This window comes from Myripristis murdjan, chromosome 11 (genome assembly GCF_902150065.1).
Source record: "Myripristis murdjan chromosome 11, fMyrMur1.1, whole genome shotgun sequence".
Taxonomy (NCBI): domain Eukaryota; kingdom Metazoa; phylum Chordata; class Actinopteri; order Holocentriformes; family Holocentridae; genus Myripristis; species Myripristis murdjan.
This window is the reverse complement of record NC_043990.1, coordinates 13,733,027-13,757,878: the sequence shown is the minus strand read 5'-3', so window position 1 is coordinate 13,757,878 and position 24,852 is coordinate 13,733,027. Positions and strand designations below refer to the sequence as shown.

The window sequence follows — 24,852 nt, the reverse complement described above, 5'->3', positions numbered from 1 at the left end:
AGTGCAATGTATCCCCATTACATAGCCTATACTATTTAGGCCTCGGTGACAGACAAGGAGGGCCAGTCCACCTCTGCTTTACCGTAGCTTAACGCATGGTCAGGCAGCTTTGTATAGGTATTATGAAGCCCTATGGAACAAGATATAGTCTGCATGGTGTAGTTGTGGTGGCAGTAATGCATATAGAATTACAGGACAATTGTGCCACTAATCTATGCTGAATTACACACCCTGTCAGATGTGGGTGGCTGGATGTCATATAACATAGTCAATGAAAGACAGGAGAACAAATGTAACAGAGTTCAAGACAATGAAGCTTTTAATGCCAACATCCTTGTGTCCAACAAATGGTTAACTAAAGAGTTACACATGTGGCACTGACACAGATAAAAGAAATAAAATGCCCCGGAGGTTACAGTTTGGTTTCAGAATCCAGTTGGATGGTGTTGCACAATCTGTAGAAAGCCACAACTTGACTGACAAGGCAGACCTCTACTGACTGAAGCCTCCCTGCTTGCTTGCCAGTTTTCCAATCAGCTGCCAGAACTCAAGGAAAGTCAGCTCGCCGTCGTTGTTTTCATCCAGGGAGACCATGAGCTGGTCGATGGCTGCCGAGTCGCTGGCGTTCTGCAGGCAATGACAGAGAGGAGGCCTTAATATATGCAAGTCCGTTCTGGTTTAGATTGCTTTGCAAGACTGCCCTGCCATCTAATGGCTGAGGACAGTACTAACTACAACTAAAACACATCAGTTTACAGTCCCACAAAACAATACCTCCATGCTTAATTAAGTTCCTCAAAAGTATATATTTAATACGGGGGAAGCTGAGTAGTTTCAGTTCAAGTTTATTTAGAGCCTTTATTCACTATTACAGTTTTACAGGCTTTTGCAGGCCCACAGTATTTACCCTACACTAAACCCTCACAGCAAAAAAAAAAAAAAAAAAAGGAAAAATGGAAAAAATCTTGAGAAAGGTCACAGAGAGAAAGAAGCCACTTCCAGACCAGCCGAGAGTGCAATGGGTGCCGAGTGGGCAATTATTAGCACAAATCAAATTCAGTCAATTAAATCAAATCAAATCAAATTAAAACAAATTGAGTTCTAATGTTTATGCAGACATAAACATGGCCACTTGTGTCTGTAGCGCTTGACTGAACCATGGACAGCCCCTGTTGGAAAACTCTAACTCTGGCATTGATAGTGCCGTGTTCTACTTGTTTATGCACATAAGACTAAGTCTGTAACATCTCGCCTAGTTTAGAGCCACTAAACTGTTTAATAAGTGGGAGAGGGTATGATCTTGAAGAGGATGGATAACATTGCTGGTAGAGTTTTTCTACAAAGCCCCCACAGAGACCACAGACTCTGACTTCACCACAATACCTTCTCCACAATCAGATATCTAGACATGCTCAAGATACCTCTGTGAGAAATGGATGGAAATCGGCTGTAGAAGTAGCCACACACTCTCAGAAATAGGGGTACAGTAGGAGTCCATTTCTGCCCCCCAGAGCCAAAAAGGTACATATACATATATATAACCGTTTTCTCTAAAAGTTATGGTACAATATCAGGAGACAGTGTTTGTTAGGCCAAATACAATGAATGAGTAAATACCTAAATAAATAAATTAGGTAAAATATTAATTTAAGGTAGATTTGAACTTATAGGCTATAGTTGAGTAGCCTTGAAATGAAATAAGTTTTGGAGACTAGTGGATATGAAAATTCAATATTGTAGACTGGTCTCTATAAGGTAAAAAACACAAAGGTACAAATAAGTAGCCAGTGGGTACAAAAGCTGCACCTTAGAGGGTACTGCCCCACTCACAAGCCAGTGTACCCCTAAAGGTGCAATTTTGGGCTGTATTTTCTGAGAGTGTATCCAAGTTCTGAGCTTTACCTTGACAAAGTTGGGAAGCTGAGAGGTCACCAGGTTGTGGAATTCATCTTTGCTCAGGGTGCTGGAGGATCCGTCCTTCCCCGCGCAGGTCTTGAACTGAGTGATGAGGGTGGTGATGGCAGCTTCCATTGTGGTTTCTGGTAAGAGCAGGGATGTTACCTGGACAATAACATGGAGAGAGAGGAATGAGAGAGCTGAAGAGAGCAGCATGCAGCTTCCACACAAATGAGGACGGAGGCCGGCATCTCACCTGTTGTTCGGCGCTTAATGCAGCAGGTACAAGGAGCTTTGACCTCCCCACCTGTCTTAATATATCCCATCCATCTCCATTCATCATGCAGACATCAGCGGAAAACACCAAACCTCTTTTCCCCCATTCAGCAGGGTATGCTTATCTACTCTGAGGATACACATCATACAGGTGCACATATGCCCCTAAACACACACACACACACACACACACACACACACACACACACACACACACACAAACTGCCATTTTGTCCTACAAAGAGCAACATTGCATTGATGACAGGACAAAATCCATTTAATTTGCTGTGTTTGCAGAACAGGGGATTTACAGATAGCATCTCGGTCAGGCCATTCTAATCAAGTGGCTGAATCAAGAGTGACTAAGCAGTTAGTAGTTTATACACAACATCTCTCAAACAATATGCTGTTTGAAAAAGTGGCTTATTAGTGCAGTCCCCGGCATACATCTGTGGAATTATATAATAATGCAAATCTCTGTAATTACTTTTTCCTCAGCCAAGCTGCAGACTTTGTATCACGACGTTCATGTTACAGAACAGATAATGGAATTTAAAACAGTTTTAGGACTGTGGAAGATGAAGTTGCTCCTTTGTGCCACTGTTTCTCCAATTTCTTATTTCTCTCCTTTTCTTATTTTTTTTTTTTGACTCTTAATGAGTTTTCTGCTGTTTTTGTTTAACTGTGGATCTGACTGTAACTTAATGCAATTCAGCTGCCTTGACAATTCGTCCCTTGTAAGAGACTTTATAGACCTCAAAGGAACCTACAAAGTTTAAAAAATTAAAGAAATATAATCTTTTTTTTTTTACATAAGTGTCCTGAAAAGCTTTGGCTGTTTCGTTCTGATGTGGCTCCCCTCTAGAATTTGGAGAATGACAAACTCTCTCTCTCTCTTTCTCTCTCTCTGTGCAGCTTCAAAGTGTCACACTGCTCTCAATCATCAGTAACATTCCTGCTCATCAGCGTTTGAGGACCGACTGCCACACTGGTTAGTTCACTTGCTAGGACAGGAAGTGTGTGGGTTCAAATCTGTGAGTGTGTAAGCTCCGGCTCATACTGTTTCATCACTACTTAAATATTTTGGCTCGGCTTCATGACGGTGACAATGGATGACTACTGTGTCAACACTTCCGAAGTCAGTGAGTCATACACAACAATTCAGGCATGGTGAGCAAGGCTGGGTATCGCTGGAAATTTTTCAGTATCCACCTGATACTATTTGATTGCAAATTGCATTATTCATTTATTTTTCTAAATGGAATTAGACCATTATTAAAGGATTTTCCCCCCACAGAAACATGAGAAGTAGCAAACCTGACATCGCACTACATACATTGATTATTATGATGCTTTTTGACAAAAATAGAAATATTCACATCTTCAGTGGTGAAAACTTTATTGAACTTAACACTGACTTGCTAAGAGAAAACATGACTCATGACAGGAAAAAATAAGAAATACTCGAAATGCATCAATACATTTGTCCAAGAATCAGACACATGCACATCTGACACGTTTCCTAAATTATCCGTAAGCACAAAGTCCTTCTGTTGACCCAAGAAGAAAAAATACTTCAAAAATACTGATTAAACTCTCATAAATGTGTTTCTTGACAGGATTCATTTGTTTAGATTAAACTTATTTGCAATTCCTTTGGCCTAAATATTTGTAACAAAAACAAACACAAACCCAGTTTTTCCTCTTCACATACAGCAGAGAAGACAAAGTTTAACTAAAATCAGTTGGACACTTGTGTGTAAAGCCTCTTACATTCACTCTCTGCCCTAAAAGTAGCAGTAAGCTTGCAAACAAACTAGTGTGTGTTAAGCTTGCAAAAGCAAATTAATTCAACATTTCAAACACCTTTTATCCAATCTAACAGAATTTTGATAGCAAAGGCACATATGCAGTAGCTGGCAAAACATTTTTTTTAAAAACCAAAATAACTAACACCTTCATCAACATTTTCACATTCAATGTATATGGGGTCTGGGACAGGTGCAGCTTGTGATTTTTTTTTTTTTTTTTTTTTTGGTAAAAAGCAAAGTTGCAGTGCACTGAACAGATGAAAAAGAAACTTGAAATGCATCAAAGCAGACTTTTTTCAATCACTGAAACACGTACCAACCATAAAAATCTGTCACACTCAACTTCAAATCCATCTAAAGGGAGGTGGAGGAGCTTAATGTTGAAATATGATCACAACGACTAAAAGCCAAGAACTCTGATATACAGTAAATAATAATGGAGTACCAACCACTGGAAAGCAATACAGCCATAAATTACTGACTCTTTTTTTTTTTTCTTGTACCTTCAGCCTGGCTCATTCAACTTGAAAACTTGAGGAAACAAACAACCCCCCAGAAGTAGCAGCTTCTTCAATTTTCCTCCTGGGATTAATTATTCCTCTCTCTAGAACACAATTTACTAGTGACTAATCTGTGCGGATGTCAGTTTATATGACAGTGAGCTGGGCCGGGTCACCCAGAGCGTTTTGACCCTCAGCAGCTTATGGAATCAACCTGCCTACACAGTGAGAGGGCAAAAAAAAAAAATAATGGTTCTGAAATGAACCCCATTTAGGTGTATGAACAAAATCCATTAAATGAAGCACTGTTTGGTTCAAGAGAGTAATTACTGTACCTCACTTAACTCTATTTAGTGCTCTGAATGTTCTGGGATACCCAGTGATGTAGATCATGCATTGGAGGTCCCCATGGCTACATACAAAACAATACTGGCAAGCAGTAGTGGCCAAGAAAAACATACTTTTAGTGAGAAGTGAGACATAATTCTGCTAGGTAAATGTATCTGTGTTAGACAAAGTGCCAAAGTGATTTAGCAGTTATCAATTCAACTATGGCTATCAGTTTGTCCTATTGCTTTTTGGGAGCAGCACTGATGTGAACATGTCAAACTAGTTCCTGGCTGTTCTGCACCTTTCTGTCAACTGTCAGAAAGTTGAAAACACCAGTGAAATATAAACGTCAAACGCTAAGGGCTCTCAAACAGCTCTTAGTGTTTACCCTAATCTAATAAAGATCTGCTGACACAGAACTGGTTAGACCTGATCTGATTCTTATCACTGATAGATCTGGGATCAGATCCTCTGGGATTAGAAGAGTCCTACCAGACCTGGGGCAAATAGTATCTGCAAATAACTCTTAGTATTTGTTGTAACCTGCTCGAAGTAGCAGAAAGTAGTTTTGCAAGAATGTGTACCAGAAAGTTCAAACAAATGTGAAGAGTATGGAAAAGTCGCTTTAACGTACATTTATGTCACCGACAACATACTTACTACCACATGAATAGTCCTGATGCAGTAAGCCTCACTGCACTGGTATTTCAAGAGGGTTAAAACATAATTATTTGCAAATACTACTTGAGTTGGGTCCTGTTTACTCTATTTTGTTAAATCCCTGTTTTTTTTTTCTCTTTGTGATCCAAACATTATCTGAGTTTGAATTTACACTATGAACTGCAACATGCAATAGGTGTTGAGAAAGTACTATACTATATTGCAGAGGCAAACCCACACAACATTTTACTGCAGGACTTTGCATTAGGAGACATGACCTGACAGAGGTAGGTAACAACAACTAAGTCCCAAAAGACAAGTACAACTCTAGCTTATAATTAAAGACTTGGAGGGACATGTTTACGAGAGGCACAACCACTCTGTACCAGAAGTGTTTTCTACTACAATTACAGCTCTTCAGAGGAGAAGGTAGGCAAGAAATGTCCTATGAAACCACCACGTGTGCTGTATCTTTTATCACGTCTCTTCCCCGTCTTTGTCTCTGTTTAGGCGGTGGCGGAAAACTTCCACAGGGCTTCCCGTTCAAACTCTTCCATCGCCTCCTCCAGGGCGTCGTCGTCGTCGCCATGCTGCCCCTCGTCCTCCAGAAGGTCCGCCATGTCCTCTAAAATGTCCGCCACGTCCTCGGCAAAGTCGCTGAAAAGAACCCTGTCATGGATGAACACGCCGTCTTCGAAGAACTCTGCCGTCTGCTTCCTGATCGCGTCCTTGCTCTCGGACGGGGATCCTTCGAGCTTGCTCAGGTAGCCCTCCAGCAGTTCCTCAAATTCGGACAGTTCCACTGGGTAGAGCCCCTCCTTGCTGGCACAGTCCTCCACAGTGTGGCAGCCCATCTGGGGGCGGAAATTGCGTCTAAGCTTCTCCATCTGATGTCTCCAGAAGTCGCTGTGGTCAAACTGGCGGGGCTGGTGATGGTGATGCTGGTGTTGATGGTGGTGGTGGTTGTGGGTATGAGGATTCTTGGCAGGATGCTTATGCCATGGCTTGTCCCTCCTCCTCTCTTCTCTGTCCATTCTACGCTCGTCCTTCTTCCTCTCCCACTCATCCTGATGTTTCCTCCACGCTTCTTTGTGGGAGTTTTGCTTGTGCGACCTCCAGTCCTTCTCTCTCCTCTCTCTTTCCTCTTTGTCCTTCCATCCTCCTTCTTTGCCGTGCTTCCACTCTTTCTCGCCTCTCCAGTCCTTCTTCTCCTCTTTCTTCCAGTGGTCCCGTCTGTTATCTTTGTTCCCGCTCCACTTGGACTCCCATGGCTTTTTCTTCCCCAGCCTCTCAACCTGCTCAGAGAGCCTCTTCTGGATGTCCTCCAGACTGTCCCTTACACCTTTCCTGTTGCCTCCGTCTCTCTTCATCCCTTCCAGTCTCTTCCTGCTCTCCTCCAAAAGAGCCTTCTGTCTCTGGAGTTCATCCTTCAGCCTGCCTCCCTCACCGCTCTCCTTCCTCCTCTCGGGTCCAGCCGCTTTCTGAGCGCTCTCTGCATGTTTGCTGTGAGGGCGAGGGACTGCGTTGTCAGTAGATGTGGGCAGATCCTGATTAACTGTGGAGGAAGCATCATATCAGTGTTGTCATGGCTTTGGTAGTGAATTATATTATAAAAGTCGGTCAAATTTCAAACCCTTTGCACAGCATTCTCCAACTCTTGACTGTCCGTTATATGTTAGTACATAGCAAACCAATGTACTTTTGCTAAAAAAATTATCTTAAAAAAAAAACATTTTAGGAAAAAATCTCACGCACATGCAACTGTGTGTGACTGGCTAGCACGTTCACCAGATCAGAGACCCGCCTCTGGCTTGTTCACTGGCTTTGAGTCCCACTCATTCATTGACTGCACAGAGTCACTCACTCACTGAGTCAGTCAGTGTAGTGACTGGCCCGTAACTCATTCACTGAACACACAAATGGAGCGTGATTTGGATTATGAAGCACAAATAATCTGAGAATTTGAAACAGACATTTTCACATCCTTTTTGCTGTTGTTTATCAAAGTCACCAATCAACTCCATTCCAACAGAAATGACTCCTCTTCCTGGAACCTTTGTTCTCAGTGAGGCATGTTATTAAAACTTCTTTTTTTTTTTACATTCCAGATAACTTGGGGTGAATAAATGATATAAAGTATGTGGTTTCAGGGTGAAGCATTCCTTTAATTTGTATGACACAGTATTGTTATATTCACATGATTATCATTTTAATAAATATTAAATGAAAGCAATATGGAGGGGCGCAGATTTTAGTCAATAATAAATGAATCTCTTCACTCTGTGATTGTCACATCATACCTGTGAGCTGGGAGAGTTCGGTCACCCTGGACCTAAGAGTCTCTAGCTCTTCCCTCAGGCCAGGTAGAGATGATAATTCCTCTTTCATCCTCGCATTTTCTTTTTCCAGGGTTTCTTTACCTTTATTATCACCCTTCACTGCTGCTGCCTTCAGTGCTGCGTCTAGTTCCTCTTTCTGTGACTGAGAAAAGAAAAGAGAAAAAGAATAGAAAAACACTATACAAATCAAATTGCTGTACAGACACTGGTAAGATACAAGTATTACAGCACATAAAAGAGAGTAGCTACCATGGTTTACTGAAAATGTGCCGTCTTCATATCATCTCAAATATGAAAACCATAACGACAAGGTGAAATGATTTCTATGAACAACATGATTTGTGGACTGACCTTCAGTTGTGCTTCTAGTTGAGAGATATGATGGTTTTCCTGTGCCAGTTTATCCAACAGCTCTTTCATATCCTGTGGATCATTACTAAGCCAGTCCTGTTCAATGGATTGAAAATCATTGGCAAATGAACAAGACCAACATTCTAATGTTCAATCATTTTAAATATCACAAGATGTTTCATCTTTGTTTTTGGCATTTCTACTGTATTTGATAGTGACTGGAGAGAGACAGGAAAGGCAGGGGAGAGAGAGGGGATGACATGCAGCAAAGGGTCCGGGCCAGATTCAAACCCGGGACACTGCGGTAAGGACTCTGGGGAAAGTTTTTTCTTACATACTGTTGTACAGCAATATTCTGGACACAATATAACACTGGCATTACAAAGAGAAAGATGATGTCAGAGATCGTGACAGACCTGGTTTTCCTCGCCATCACTCAGTTCAGAAGAGTTGAAGTCATCTGTCAGGCAAGAAAACAACATCTCTCATATTTATCTTACAACATAGTTTTTCAATCACATAGCTTCCAAGCCTTCTGACAACAGCAAAGGATGCCTTTGTTGTGAAATACACCACTTGTTATTTTACGATCTCTGGCACTATGTGCACACTATGGAGAAATCATTTGGCTAGACAGACGCAGAAAAATCTGAAGTATAATACTGTTTGCCCAACCAAACAACTTCCCTGTTATTGGTTACTGTATCAGCAAGATGGGAACTTTAAACATTTTGTAAGTACTGCCAAACAATGACACAGAGCAGTATTAAACTATCCAGAAAGGCTGTTATATTCCAACCTTTTTCTGCTGCCAGTGCATGAAAGAGTCAGACCAGATGAGCACATGGCCAAAGCTAGTGAAGGTTAGCCAGTTAGCACAGAAGCTTTTACTGCGATCTAATCTTTAGCACTGGACATACCATTATCCAGGTCAGAGAAGACACCTGTTGACATAGTAGAGCTTTGTCAACACAGTCTCAAAACATACTTCTTCCAGTGGGAATTGGTGAAATTCATACAATTCATAACCAAGTACCATCATGGAATAAGGAAACTGTGCAGTACATTTTTTTTAAATTGCTTAATCATATTTTGCAATACAAAGTGACCTACTGCTGTCAACCAAATGACCTCTGATTATACAAGAGCTTTAGAGGTGAGTTTGCACTGATTCCAATGTGGAGATGATATGCAAGAGACAAGCATTCAACCAGAAAAATTTCTGTGACAATCTTGGGCATTTAAAAAATGTTAGATAATGTAATAAATCATAGCAAATACGATAAACAAGGTGATGAAAGCTTTGTGTTAATCTTACTGAACAAAACAAAGTGTATTGCATTACTATGTGCAAGAGCAGTGCCCCTTATCTGACATGAAAACCAGAAGTAAAATTTGAGGCAGATGGGGAAGGTTGATTTAATAGCCAGTTGAACTCACCTGAGAGGAAAAGGGAACCTAGGCAGAGAAGGACGAGAGCAGCTACAATACACTTGTTCAAAGAGAACCCACGTTTTTCCTCCTTCTTCTCTGCCAGCTTGAACTCCACTTCCTCTTCCTCATCTTCCTCATCTGATGTTCTTGGTCGTGGTGCCTCGAAGGACGGCACATGCCTCCTCCTCAGTCCATCGTCATCACTGCTTGTGCTGCCGAAATCAAAACTACCGGATGGCTCTTCTAGAAACATGAGAAGAGAAAAAGAAATCCTTTTAAATTAAAAATCATAAGGAGAGCAAGATGTAGTACAGTTTAATTACATATTAGTGTCATAGCAATGATAAATATGAGCCTAAACTTGTTCAGTTGTAACCTCACGTCCAGCTAAAGAAATCATCACCTGGAGTTATTTTGCTACAAGCTGCCAAAACAGCACCTATCTCTATTCATCTAAAGTGGCTTAGAGTGGAGAGATCTGATATGCATAGTCAATAAATCATCTGGTGGCAGGCTGTGCAGCACAAAATACCAAAAGCAAAATACCAAAAAACAGGAAAAATAAGAAAAGGCTGGCAAAAAGTCGGTGGGGCTCACAGAAATAGATGGCATTATTTTCTAAATTACAACAGTAGTAATTTCATGCATGAGGGTTTCTCACTTTCTCAACAGGCCGTATGCCACCTCATCGTACAACTGGATCATATTCCTGTTGCTAGTGTTAACATGTTAACCAATTCTCCTACGAGAGATTTTCTCATTTTCTGATTTGATATTCTCAACTCACAGTAGAATTGCGGCCCAGCCCTGCGGTCCATTACCAAGTCTAACTGTAAGAGCTGAGGTGAACAGGTGTTTCCAACTCGAGCCTCACAAATTGAGTATAATTTGTATTACCTACTTTTTTCTACTGCATTTACCTGCTGTATTTGCCTATAACCCTCCTGTCTGATATTTAAAGTAGAATTATTAGTAATAGCAGTGGTTTTGGACTATTACTACTGCCTCGTCTGAATTTTGCATCACTCCACTGTAGTTCCACTTCCTGAGATACCTTGCAAGCATCATCCTAAATCTTTCTTCTGAATAATCCCATACCTTCTTCCCTCTCAACCTGTGACACTTCCTCAGGCAACTCTGTCTCATCCTCCACCACATCTGGCTCCTCCGCTGCCTCCGCTGAACCAGGGGTGTCGGGCTGATGGCTGTCATGAACAGGACTTTCTGACACAGGACTCAAAGGTACAGAAGTCTCTGCAGAAGGGCTGATATCAGCTTCTGCATGAGAAGGAGGATCGCTGGCCTCAATGGTCTCTGTGGGGATGCTGACCTCCGGCTTGGCAGGGAGGACAGGGCTCTCAGGAATGGGCCCGATATCAGCAGGCGTGTCCAACACTGGCTCTGCAGAGGCGAGGCTCTCAGGGGGTAGAGGAGCGGGGCTCAGTTCTGGCTCAGGCTCAGTGACAGGAATGTCGAGAGGAGCCCCCACATCAATGTTGGTGACAAAGGGCATGGCGCCCAGGTGCTCATTGTCATTGGGAGAGCTGGTTACGATGTCATGGATAACTGGAGGCTGACTCTCCAGGTCAGGGTCTGTGGGGATGAGGAGGCTGGGTGGAAGTGGGCTGGACCGGGATGGGCTGGAGGGAACGGGACCCTCGCTGGCCTCTGGAGAAGTCTCTTGACACACCTGGAAAAAAGCATTGAAAAACAGAAAAAAAAATCATCCTCAGGTGCCTTTACACTGATCAATCATCAATCTGTTAAGTCCTATGCATTCTGTGACTTATTTATTGATGAAGTGCTGTAATTTAGTGTCTAGCTGTTAATTACATGTTGGTAGCAGAGTGAGAGCCTTATTCACACAGTGACATGTCTTGTGGCTGCATTGCATTATGGTCTATTGAGGCTACTGTCAATGGAGTAATTATTTTTTAACTGCTGACTGCTTATTCAAAATGGTGAGTCGAGGAAGTGGCTGACACCAAGGCTTACCACTGATGTTACAGATAGCACAATCATTTTCTTCATTATAACTGTGCTGGAAATATCTCAATGTGCCATCATGTCAATTTATGTGTGACATGTTATCCATGTGAAAAAGATAAATATTGAAAAAGATAATATTAAAGTTATTGGTGATGGTGATTTTTTTCCTTTAATAATTGGAATAATAATTCCTTTAATAATTGGTTTTCAGAAACATGCAACAACAGCAAATGTAATTCATTTTAGCCTTGACTGGGTTAGCATGCAATTCATCCTGTACTGACCTGATGGCCCTCTTCAGACAGGACTGTTTCTACTGGAATTTCACTTGGCTTGATCTCCATAGCGGCACCTGGAGTAGAATCCACACAATGTTAAAATCAAACAGCTTATTGAAACGACAACTGGAGACAACAGAGAAGTTTTAAAAGCAAAGCCGTCTGTCATTTTATATGTAACTTGTTTCTCGGTATCATACACTTTGCAGCAGATGTTGGCGCTATAAATGTTCGAGGGCAAAGTGATTATTAAAATGATTATAACAACACAGAGTGCAGAGGTTCTTAATGCTGCTGTACTCTTGACGTTTCAGTACCTGCCACCTCCTCAGACAGGCTGGGGACATCGCCCAGGCTCTCAGTGCCATCGTCCACCGGGCCGACGTTCTCCACAGCAGCTTCCTGAGGAGCACCGAGATCCAGATCAGGTTTACTAGCAGCTGAGCCTGGAGCTCCTTCATTCACCTTTATGTTCAAAGTACTCTTACTGACATCATTCACCTTGACATTTACATCTCAACTCACAAATTTGCAGGCATGCACACACACCACATAGATACACAAATAGACTGATATAGGAGTCTTTCTGTTATAGGAGATTCAGATATAGGAGAAAAAAAACTAACACACACATGTACTGTATAAAATATCTCCTGATACTGAGTTGGAAGGGGTGCACAAACAATCCTCAATTTTCATACAATACATTTACAACACAAAATCCTGCTCCATTTATTCTCCTTCTTTGTTTATCTACATCTTCTCTTTTGTGGATGTAAGATCATGCTTTTACCTCGATACACCTTACTGGTGTATTTCATGAAAAGAAAGTGTGGGGAAAAAACACTAAAGATTACAGCAGGTGTAAAAGTTTGAAATAAAGCCACATATTTTGCTCTCAAACAGAGTGAACAGTTTAAATTGTAAATATTTACCATCATTTCAATATTTATTATCTAGAAGCTGACATTGACCCTTGCTTGCAAATTTCATGCTAAACTATACAGAAATGTAAGCTTCTTCTGTTGCAATGCCAAACAAATGGAAAAGCTCTGCAAAACGTATAGAAAGTAGACCCAGTGTGGGCTCTGAGGGTTTCCTCTCTCACCTCGGGGGAGAGGAGGGTCCAGCTGCCGGTGGACGAGCCGCTGCTGCCTGTGCTGTTGCTGTTGTCCGACATCGCCCTCTTCAGGCTCAGCTAAGCACAGCACCAGACAGATTCAGCCTTATTTTCTCTGCAGACGACGACAGAAATAACATCTCCTCATTGAACAGACCTCAGTGCTCGCCTTGTGGGACTTAATTGTCGTGTGCGGCAGTGAAACATGAACCTGCCTGTCATGTGGGTGGCAGCACAACTCTTAGACGACGCTGTTATGCGTGTAGCCTGCTAGCCAAAAAAAAAAAAAAAAAAAAGCACAGCATGCAAATACTTTGACAAAATGACGAGCCACACTTTGCTTTCCACCATCTTACACTGATTTATGTGTAAACAGCTGTGTGCACGGCGCTAATGAAGCCGCCACAGATGGGGACAATCCACTGCACAGACGAGATAAAGCTCAAATGGTTGTTGCCACAAGTTACATAACGATGTGGTGGCATCCATAATACACTGCAGCCTGGTGAAGCAAAGGCAGAAATCTCTAGGTGATCATCATCAGCGCTATCTACAGTCAGCCATTCATCCGCTGAATCTGTGCGTGCCAGCCAAATTACCAAAAATGGGCAAACCCAGACAAAAGCAGTCAAAATTCAACCAGACACGAGCAAAATGAGATCTATACTTACTAGTCGAGCCCGATATGAGAGCTTAATTATCTTCGTGCACCTATAGGAAGCGGAATTAAAGGGCTACGTTTGTTGTAACAACCAAATTCAATGTCCACTCATGATGGTAAACAAAGGATGGTCGCTGAATATTCCCACACTCCCACTCTTCCGCCTTCTCCAGCCTCGGGGCTAACACCGCGCTTCACACACACCCATTCGGCTCCAACTAATTTTAAAAAAAAGGTCTAAAAGGGTTTATTTTTCACCTCACCTGTTTAACACTTCAATTCCTCTTTTTTTTAAATTCTTCAATGCGTTTTTACACCACACAACGCTCTTCCAGTGAACTTGGGAACTTTGGGAATTCCAAGCTGCGTCACAGAGACCCGAGGCGCGTCTCGGCCAATCGGATTTCAGCAGAAGCTCCTTTGCGACCGCCCCTGCTGCCGGCCGAGCCAATCAGATTGCAGTGTCGTGTCAAGAAAAAACGACGCATATCTTGGCTTGATTGACGCTCGCAGGTGAAAGTGGCAGGTGATGGATATAGACCCTTTAGTTTTTTTTTTTTTTCTTCCAAAAAGTTGACGGGTGAACCTAACACTGAGGATGCGGGTGCGCACATATATACTGCAGGGAGCGGCGGCCGGGGCCAGCCGCGCACTGACACGTCTGCACGGCTATATTTGGCCCGGGACTTACCAGAGTGGACAGCCCCTGCAGTCCTGTTGCCTGACTGTGGCCCATCATTTCATCATCTGACCCCCTCTCCTCTACAACTACCACCAAATCTACTGTCCATTGAAAAAAAAAAAAAAAAAAACACAGTTGACACGTCAGCCTTAGTACAACAAAAACCTCCACTGATCTCTGAACTGCAATATTTAATCCCACATCATCTTCACTGATCAGATTTTAATCCATTTAAAGACATGTTTCCTTCTGAAGACCATGCACTGTGTCCTTTTTGTCGAGTCACTACTAAACACACTGTGTCCACTGCCACTGTTTTATTTAACATACAGTTTTTGTGTTTACCCTCACTTTGATTGCCCTTTTAAAAGCATGTGCACGCCACAGGGAGCTTCCAAGTGCAGACATGCTGGATGTAAATATTTACTAAAAATTTGTTGTTTGTGCCCATCCTCTCTGTTTGAGTGTGTTTACCAATCTGTTGAGGCAGATTGAAATTCATAGTGTCATTGTAATTAATTAACTTTATTTTTTTCAGTGACTGCTTTTCTGATTTCTTGACAAGGTTGGTGATTTATCTTAGGATTTTCACCACTTGGAAGTCATAGTAACCTGTCTATTTGTTTGCCACTTGCATAGTGGATTTTTTTTTTTTTTTTTTAATTTACTTTAGTTATTATATTACTACCATCCTGTGGGCCAAAAAAAAAAAAATCTTTAAAAAACTTAGTTATATAATGACACATCAAAGTATGTCAACTTCGGCTCAAACAAAACATTGCAGACCCTTTGCCTCAGAGTTGTGAACCAGTCAGGAGGCCGCTTTGGGTGTTGCGACTATTTCCTGCGACTGAAGGACCGGCCAATGGAGAGGAGGCAGTGCGGGCTAATTGACCAATGGGAGGCGATGGGGGATTTTTAAACGGGTGAAGGCGGGCTCAGTCCCATTCGGGAGGGAAACAAAGACGGAGGAAACAAGCCGCAGGGAGTTTTTTCCAGCGCGATAGTAATTATCTCCTCTGCTTATATCCGAGAAATCTCATCAGGTAAGTCGTGTAGCTCCTTTCCTGTATCCCAAATGATCAAATGAGTCGTGCGTAACTTCGGTGTTCGTCAAAGAAATTGTTATTCACAACGTTAGAGCTACTGCCGCAGCTAACGTAGCTAAGTTAACTTTTTTCCGATGTCGTGTCTGTCTGTTTTCACGCAAATATTTGACATGAGTCGACTGTCAGCTCACGTAAAACCGTTTCCCGCAGGTTTTCATCATGTCTCAGAAACAGATCTACTACTCCGACAAATATGACGACGAGAAATACGAGTACAGGTGGGTAATGTTATAACCAACGCTAGCTAAGTTAGCTTATCTGCTGGACAAAAATGCATCTAACGCTGACTTTGGGGCAGCAGTGTCGTCCAGTGATGTCTATCTTGCCGACGTGTCAGTGCAAATATTTATTTTATTGACCCCTTGTCGCACGATGCCACCATGACCTACTTACGTAACGTCAGTCCCTTCATCGTTTAGGCATGTCATGCTGCCAAAGGACCTCGCCAAGCGTGTGCCCAAGACCCATCTGATGTCCGAGACCGAGTGGAGAAACCTGGGAGTCCAGCAGAGCCAAGGATGGGTGCATTACATGATCCACCAGCCAGGTTAGAAGCTGCTGCTTATTATTTTTTTTAGGGATGTATTTATATAACGTGTTGGCCATCGGTGTTCAGAAATGCCATAACATTCTTCAGGATGGTTAGTTGATCAGAAAACACACAGTGATCCCACAGTGATCACGGATTTCATGTTTGTATAGAAGTCCCACTCTTTTTTTTTTTTTTTAATACACTCTTGTTTACATGCCCCTTTATTCCTGACATAAGTGCTGTGATTGACCAAACAAAACCATATGATTTAGGGTTAGGTATGAGGTTAGAAATGGTTCGGGTTATTCAAAGGTTCACTGTAACTTAGTTGGGTTAAGGATCTGGGAGGGATTGCAGCACTTGTCGGGAATAAAGATGGGAAGAAACGGTTCATTATGATTATATACCTGGCACACTGTCAACTTTAATTGTGAGTTGCATTTGTGGAAAAAAATTAGACTGAAGTTAGCGGTGTCCAATCTGGTGCCATGGAGGGCCGAGTATATTCAGGTTTTCGTTCAAAGTGATTTCACCTCTTGTAATGGAACGTGTGCTGATCAGTATCGCCTGCAGTCTTTTTGGTGGAATGGGGACCTGCATACACTCGGCTGTCCATGGCACACGATTGCACACTCCTGGTAAAGATTCTTGAAAAGAATAACTACGATTTAAAAACAAAAATATTGTCCAGTTTCTGAACAACTTTTACTCTGTCACTGACACTTACTGCCTGTCAGTGTCCACTCACTCAAGGTGGAAAACTCACTTCTCTTCAAAGGTTGTTTCAGGGTGTCTGAAGGTCTTTAAAATAGCCTAAATTAAACTTGATAAATATTAGTCCTTAAAAGCCAACAAGAAGTCATAAATTTGAATTTATGAGGTCTGCATTTCCATGCATTTTATCTGTCTTATCATTTTTTTTTTTAATTAGTCAAGCACCTCTGCATGAAAATCAGCTTGTGTCATTACAGATATCTAAACATACTGCTGAATGTAATACTTTCTTTATACTGATGTGCTGCACTTAACCTGTTGGGAAAATATATGTTGTAGATTAAGAAATGTCATATTTACAGTCATACCACAGTTACTTGCACACAAGAAACCAGATTATTCTCTTAAGCATCTGTGGAGAGAAATCCACAAATCCTTTATTTTATTTTATTTTTTTTCTAACCTCTGATTACATGTATTTCAGCAGCAGCTTGCTATGAAAGTCTGTTAGAATTATGTAGTCAATAATTGACCACATCCCTACCTAAAATTACTGTAATTTCCTTCACCTATCTTCAGTGCTGTTGTGAATAGATTTTTTTCCTCCAAAAGTAAGTCTTAAATTTTGACAGTGTATCCCTTAAAAGCCTTTAAAAAGCATTAGCTATTCCAGATAATCCCAAGAATTGATGTACTCGGCAAAATTGAGGTTTGATTGATGTAGCAGCTGTTGAGATTCAACTGGCAAAAAGTGTAATAGTTACATAACTGAAAGCATAACTACTATAGTCAGTCACGCTGACAATTTGTGCTTTTTTCATATTTTCACCAGAATCTACAATGCGGTTTTACATAGTGTACCTTTTTTTTTTTTTTTTTTTTTTTTTTTTTTTTAAAGTTATTCTGGTCACTAAAACCAGGTTAGGATAGGACGTTAGTAGCACAGTTCAGTTAACTGGAAATTCCTGTTTTTAAATTTAATTAGTGCCGCGCAGACATCACTTTGTAATCCTCCTAAATGAGACTTCATGTACACTTGGAACAGATGTTTGGCAGCGTGGCTATTACCATGTGTCGCGCCCCCACAAAATCGTGATTGATGGCTTTTCAGGTGAAAGAAAAGAAAACAATGCAAGGGAACATCTGACATGATGTTGAAACGGGTACAGTTACACGCTCCAAAAGGTGGTACAGATTAGCAGGGGATCTAGTTTCTTGCTTGGATGTGAGAACTTGACAGATTTAATAGCCACAAGCATATGGACAGCGGGTGTCCACACATGGGCCGCGCCCTTCATACAAAAACGGCTGGATATGTAAAGTATCACATGATTTCCACTTGATTGATATATTCTCTTGTGATATGCCCTAATAGTGTCCCTTTCTCTCCAGAGCCGCACATCCTGCTGTTTCGGCGCCCCCTGCCTACCTCAAAGTGAGCTTGAGGGAGACTCTTGGGTCCCAAGAAGATCGGTCCTACTGATGAATTTTACAGACCAGCTCATCAAAAGTAGGCATTGTGCCCCCAAACTGACAGGCTCTTTTGTGAGTGGAATGACTTGAAAACCATTATGCATAGCTCCACTGTTGGGCTGATCATCTTGGACCTGGAAAGACTTCTCTGCTATGAGAACAGAGCTGTTGGAAACGGATAGCTTGAAGGAAATATCATCACACTTCTGTTGGAATGAGACTTCTTGCATGTGTTAACTGTGACATGCCATCTGCTAGTAATGTTCAAATCTGCTTACACTGTCCTTTCATATTAATGTTTTTTATCTGTATGTCTTGCTGAGTCTTGTCTGGTCATTCCAGCTCTTTTTTTATTTTAGAACAATGGTGATAATGTAAAGATCTGAGGAGAGAAACTTGCAGAATAATGCTAACCCACTGTATCGTCTTGTCGCGCTCCTGGTCAGAACAAGCCGCACTGAATAGTTGGATCCTGAATTTCACCAATGGAAGATTAAATTAACAAATGCAGCTTTAAGTGACATGTCGCTGCTCAGTTTAAATGACACCGTAACGTGACATTTAAGTTTTATCATGTGCATGAAAACCTGCATTTGGAATGGACTCTCCCACAAACTAAAACCAATGTTGATCCCCATTCCATGAGTGTTACGATGGGTTCAGGTTATCTGGACCCACTCGAGACCTTTTTGCTCTTGTTGATTGTATCAGTGAGCTGCTGAATATTTATAAATCTTATGCCCTTTCTGAAATAAACATTGAAGCCTTTAAATTTATTGTGCTGATGTGTCTCTGTAATATTTGAGGCTCTTGCTGTAGATTTGAATGGAAGGGACACTTGGCACAGGCAAACCAAAATGTAAAAATGAGTGTGGCAGCAGACTGTCATAACAGTGTATTGGGTTTATTTTTGTTATAACTTGGCCTGCGTATAATTGGTGTGAGGCAGTTAAAAATACTGAGTATTGGGCTCAATTGCAAGTATGCTCCAAATAACGCAGTTATATTTCTGTGTAATGTTAAAATAAAGGCTTAGCAGTGCTACTATGATCTTGTTTGATAACAGATTAATAAACCGTGGTATGATGCATTAAACTCAGATGTGAAATAAACTTATGAATCAATGTAGGCTTTTAACTGTCATGCACCTACATGCCACTGGCCCTCTTGCACATTTTTAACATGGACTTTGCAAAACTCCCAGTACTGTTTGCTTGTGTCATTCTCATATTCCCTTTGATTTACATAGGACTAAAAGGTAACTAAGGGACCTCATCCGATCATAATTACCCTGTGGATTACTATGCTGTTACATGTTGGCCCACTAAATGTAAAATCCTGATCATTACAAACATACTGGCCCCAAAGCACAAAGTAAACAGGTGTAAATGACTGAGTTTCCTTCGATAAATGAATTGGAGATTTCATTTCACTCAGATTTCATGCTGAGGAAAATGGCCAAAGCCCTAGACAAATTTTGTTTGATTTAATCTTCCTTTAACCATGCAAGTTCATTAAGAAGTTCATTCTTGAGAAGAACCGGTGGGTGTGGAGGGTGAAAAACGGACTAAATAAGAAGGTGAGCAGTTTGCAGAGAACAAAATAAAAATAGTGCTGAGAGTAAAGTAGTCAGGCCTAAGATGGGTGGACACACATGAGGACACAAACATCAGAAGAGCAAATAACACAACAAGGACACCACTAAAGGCAATTAAATCATGCAATAACAAACAAACAGGAAAATACTGGTTGGAGGCAGTCATTATGTTGCTATTTACATTTTAAGCACTTAGCTGACACTCTTGTCCAGAGCAATTTAACACAAGTAAGCAGGCAGTTGCTCAGAGTCTTGCTCAAGGGCACTTCAGCAGCAGCACTCCAGGTTGGATGACACTTGGATGTTGTGGAGACTGAACCTGGAGTGCCGCTGGTGGGACGCCAGGGGGGAATACTTTCATGGGGCTCTGAGCCGGAGGGGGCCCTTCACACAGGCGAGGTGACACTGTGCTAAATTAGACACTCGAGGGTGAGGAACTCAGTGTGCAGCTCGTCAGTGGACCCAGAATTCCTCACTGTAACCCGGGAATAAATCTGTGTCCTTTTTGGTTATGGGATGGTAATTCTAACTGCTGGGCCCTCCTCCTGCTGCTGCCTGCTGTGGCACCAAGAGTGTGTAATTTGTTTCATAGAAAACACAGATGGATTCAATTTTTAACACCACCTTTGAGATCAGTTTAATGTAAGGAAAGAATTCAACTCTCAAACTGTTGTTATTGCAATACAAAACCTAATCTAATTTGCTTGAACAAACAGGAGATTAAAAAAAAAAAAAAAAAAAAAATGAAGCCCTTAATGCTGCCTCTCCATTGAGATAGGCCACTTCTTGTGCGTTTTTCACTGTGACCTGTGGAGGGCAGTATGACACAGCTGGGGAGAGACTGTCCACCTTCAGATGGCTGCTAGATACAGTATCTGCTGCATTAAGCACAGAATTTAAACAGAGAAATTTGTATTCCCCAGGGTTAAGCTCCTGCTTAGCATGACTCTGACTCTTCCATTAAAAACATCGCATGTCGGAAGCCATTTCAGCATTTGTTCCTTCTAATGTGGCTTTGCTCTGAATTAACACAAGCAAATCTGGCCCACATGCACACACAGACTGAGAGTGGGCACAGACATAGCTGGAAGTTTGCTGTGGCAACAGTTAGGCACCATGGGTAGTAAGTGCACAACTTTGCAAGGTGTGGATAATGGGGAAAAGAAAATATTCTGGGAATCACAGGGAGATTTCTGACAATTGCTGGAAAATGTTGCCGAGGTAATCACTAGGCTGTGATGGTCAGCAATTTCAGCCCCCTGCTGAGATCCAGATTTGTGTGGTGGGCAGAATGAGATGTTTGACGCCTTAAGGTGGGAAAAAAAAAAAGTGGTGCAGCTGCCAGGGGTATCTGTGAATCATGCTGAAATGGGTTTCTGTTGGATTCTTAAAAGTAAACGATAACACAATCTGTAACTATATTTACAGAACAGCCAGGCACAGCAAAATGATAGAACCATCAGTGTGTGTTTAGACCAATATGGTCGACCCAATGACCTTTTATTAAAAATCCGCCTGTCAGTATTATCCTTTTTTTTAATATTATTAGTATCAACATTAGGGCTGTGCCAGTCAGGTTTTCTGGAGGAAATCCTGACTGATGATTTCTAAGGCTGTTTGACTGGCCAATCACAGATCGGATCGCCGATTGAACTGAGGCGTTTTATTTCATTTAGACTTCTGACTAACAAGGAAATGCAATGTAACAGCACACACCAATGGACAACCATTTAAAAATAAAATGTTTTTCAACAGATTGTACACATGGCTTCTTGACTTAGCAGGCCTATCCATGTGTAAATAAATCTAAGGTTTCATCCAAAAGCAATCATTACATGTTCATGTGTGCCTGATGACTGAGATGTCTTCTCACCTAATGCCATTGGTAGCACATGAAAAGTTTTTCATGGCAAGAGCGTCGGCTCTGAGAGATGCCCAAAATAATAAATTGTTTTTATTCTATGATCATAGACTGTGAAATTCAAATCAGAATTTAATTGTCAGCCAGTGCCAGATGGACGTCATGCCTACGCTAATGTTCTGCTGACTGCCGCAAATACTTTGATACTTTTTACACACTGGTTCAACCACTCGTCTTGATCTGGCAATTGAAACTTTTATTTTGATGAGGGATTTGAAGCAGTGATCAGGGACTCACTGTTTACTGTCACAGTTCACCAGTTTGTGAGTGCAAGCCCAATTCAGAGGGCTGCAAGAGACTCATCCTCTAGTTCTGTTGGTTGTGAACCAAAAAGATTAAGAGCCGCTACTGTGGAGCTACATAGCAGCTTTGCAAAATGATCAAAAAAAAAAAAAAGGAAAAATCTTTGTCTGCATGCTTTGATTCTGCAACAATGTCACTGCTCAGGTGTTGAGGATCCACACCGCACATCTATTCACTTTACAGAACTTCCAAAAAAGCTCTGAAGTGTGATAAAATTCAAGTAGGTATATGAATAATTTAAAGTCAAATGATTAACAGTAAGAGGAACGTGTGATGGAAGCAAACAGGGTGTGAAGACATGCTCAGTTAAGGACGAGAGGGGAAAAGAAGGGAGGGAGGTTCCTACAGTAAAAAATGAAGTGAGACACAAAGAGATGTAACCAAGCAGGGAAAAAAGTGGACAGAGCTAGAGAGAGAGAGAGAGAGAGAGAGAGAGAGAGAGAGATGAGAATGGAAGAGAAATACAAAAAGAGAGAGTCAGAGGAGAAAAAGAGATTTGCACGAGAGAGAGAGAGAGGGGGAGAGAAAGAAGGTCAGGCGGAGAGATGGGAAGTGCTCTGGCAAGAGGAGGTATTTATGTCTGGGTGTCGCTGGCCCAGCAGGACGCCTTCTAAAAGGAAGCCAAGTTTGATATGGAGGGAGAGAGATGAGAGAGAAGGGAGAGAGCTGCCATTTGAAAGAAGGCTGATGGAACAAAGACCCTGAAGATTGCTCCATTAGGATGACCAGAGAATCACATTTTAAAAATGAATTTTAGATCAGCGCGAAATAATTTATGAGACCAATCTATCAAAGTATACAAAAAATGACACCTCATTCTAAGGTTAATATTCTGAGAAACAACAAACTGTCCGTGATAAATTAATCTTTGAATAATACATTTCGCAAAATGTATAATTTAGTTATCATGATTTCCACAGACTGACATTACCATCAGTGAAGTGGGAATTGGAAATGATTGGCGCACGCCCCAAGACACATCAGTTTAACATGAGACCCTCAGGTCAGAAGGGCAATTTCAGCAAAGACGGGTGTTACATATCACATCGGCGCTCCTGGTTGATTCTGTCTAATAGCAAAGGCATGGCACTCAATAGCAGAAGAAAAAAAAAACAATCTTGTCTCAAGTTTTCATGTCATACATTTTTCAATTAACTTTTAAGGAGAGATAAAACATTGCACCCGAAAAAGACAGAGGAAATGCCAAATAAAAGTGAACAGCACTCATCATGTATTGGGTCTGTTGTCTCCTCTGCAAAATTATTCATAACTGACTTACAGCCCAACTTTCTCAAAGAGGATATTGGTAATACCTCTCTCAAAGTACACATGTAATTATTCTAAAATGGTATTCATATAATGGAGTATATATAGTTATCCACACACATAATAGATCGTGAAATCCTTATATGAATATAACAAGACTCAGTCACAAGTAGCACTAGGAAACTTACATGTACATTCAATGAAAAAATATGGAATATGGTATAAGGCAGTTATTAGAGCTGCTGGCTTGCACACATATACACTAATAAAACAAATTGCAGTCTATAGTACCTATATCTCAAATAACTGCCACCAAGATTTCAGCTGCAAAATCTTAACACTAAGAAATGTCATTTATGATGGATTTAATTAATCACTATGTTCCAAGATATGATTTAAAATGATAACATATTTAACCTAGTAGGTTTAACACCACGTTTGGACCCCAGGAAGAGTAGCTGTTACGTTGCAACAGCTAACGGGGATCCAGATAAACAATAAACAATCAACATCAATGAAGAAAAATGGAGTGGAATAGATAATCACCCAGCAACAACAGACATCAAAGCAAAGTTTTTTTTTTTTTTTTAATGTTAATTATTCTCTTGGATTTGCTGGATTTGCTATTATTCTCTATTTCCACTCAAGCAATATAGCATTTGTAACTGAAGTTCGTTGTACCAAACACCTGTATTTTTGCTCTCAAGCGCTGCCAGTAGCTGATATTTTTCATCAGTATTCAATGTCTTTACACTGCCTCATGTTCATGCTGCAATATTACAAGCACTGAGATAGACCGAGACACTGCACCATCTCATGCAGCATCAGGCTTCATAATAATAAGTGATTTTGAGAATTTATAATGCATTGATGATAGGACTGGGTTTTTAATTATGTACCTCTTTGATCATATGTGCATTTATTGTCTTTTATTTTAAACTGTACATTCTGCATAATTCAATCATTGCATTGTAAGTCAGAATGATTAAACTCAAACTCAAACTCAGTATGTTCCCCACAATTCTGCTCTTGGCAAGACAGAAAAATGTCTTAAACTGTATTTAGACCATCATGTGATGCCGAAACTCCACTGAAACTCCGGCTAATGATATTCAATTAGGGCTGGCAGCTTTTAAAGGCAGGGTGACCCACAACAGCTGTTCAATGGCAGAGAAACTCTAGAACAGATTACTATCTGTAAATGAATTAATTTGCAAAAGCTAAAATTTTTTGGCTGTTTTGTATGTACTTGTGGTTAGAGAATATATCAGGTATATATCAGGTATTTAATTAAAGGCTAATACTGACAATGTAAACAATATCAACAAACCAGTGGGTTAGCTTTCATCTGAAATGTCCTGATGCAGTAAAGCTCACCTATAATGTGTCCCAGTTCTATCAAAGCTGGGAATTATCCGCAACTAATATTTGACCCAGGCCTGATATACGCAGCGTTTTTAACATACTGCAGCTGTCTGGTCTGGGTGGAGTCAGCGCACAAGTAGAAGTTCAATCAAGCACTCAAATCAGTTGATACATTAAGGTGAAACTCAATTCCCCTGGAAGAGGTTACAGCCTGAGCCAGTGCCAGCTCTGGCTCATCCACCTCC

At 41.1% G+C, this 24,852-nt stretch overlaps 3 protein-coding genes across 5 annotated transcripts; 1 reads left to right on the top strand and 2 right to left on the bottom strand.

Moving 5' to 3' along the window:
- Nucleotides 1–297: 297 nt before the first annotated feature.
- Nucleotides 298–2,197, bottom strand: s100a11 (S100 calcium binding protein A11). Its single transcript, XM_030063983.1, has 3 exons — nucleotides 2,153–2,197; nucleotides 1,903–2,061; nucleotides 298–627 (listed from the first exon to the last, which is right to left on the bottom strand). Exons 2-3 carry the CDS (start codon nucleotides 2,029–2,031, stop codon nucleotides 493–495), a joined length of 264 nt encoding a protein of 87 aa, XP_029919843.1. The 5' UTR covers nucleotides 2,032–2,061; nucleotides 2,153–2,197; the 3' UTR covers nucleotides 298–492.
- Nucleotides 2,198–3,554: 1,357 nt separating this feature from the next.
- Nucleotides 3,555–19,835, bottom strand: pbxip1a (pre-B-cell leukemia homeobox interacting protein 1a). Of its 3 annotated transcripts, XM_030063313.1 has the most exons (12): nucleotides 19,824–19,835; nucleotides 13,656–13,794; nucleotides 12,973–13,099; nucleotides 12,182–12,266; nucleotides 11,871–11,938; nucleotides 10,696–11,287; nucleotides 9,604–9,840; nucleotides 9,084–9,107; nucleotides 8,580–8,623; nucleotides 8,164–8,259; nucleotides 7,774–7,954; nucleotides 3,555–7,028 (listed from the first exon to the last, which is right to left on the bottom strand). In XM_030063313.1, exons 3-12 carry the CDS (start codon nucleotides 13,042–13,044, stop codon nucleotides 5,980–5,982), a joined length of 2,448 nt encoding a protein of 815 aa, XP_029919173.1. In that variant the 5' UTR covers nucleotides 13,045–13,099; nucleotides 13,656–13,794; nucleotides 19,824–19,835; the 3' UTR covers nucleotides 3,555–5,979. The 3 variants fall into 3 exon arrangements, with proteins under 3 accessions (XP_029919173.1, XP_029919174.1, XP_029919175.1); XM_030063314.1 differs by lacking the exons at nucleotides 13,656–13,794; nucleotides 19,824–19,835 and adding an exon at nucleotides 13,909–14,024; XM_030063315.1 differs by lacking the exons at nucleotides 9,084–9,107; nucleotides 19,824–19,835 and having other exon boundaries at nucleotides 13,656–13,878.
- Nucleotides 15,215–18,931, top strand: cks1b (CDC28 protein kinase regulatory subunit 1B). Its single transcript, XM_030063316.1, has 4 exons — nucleotides 15,215–15,373; nucleotides 15,587–15,654; nucleotides 15,856–15,983; nucleotides 18,075–18,931. Exons 2-4 carry the CDS (start codon nucleotides 15,596–15,598, stop codon nucleotides 18,119–18,121), a joined length of 234 nt encoding a protein of 77 aa, XP_029919176.1. The 5' UTR covers nucleotides 15,215–15,373; nucleotides 15,587–15,595; the 3' UTR covers nucleotides 18,122–18,931.
- Nucleotides 19,836–24,852: the final 5,017 nt, after the last annotated feature.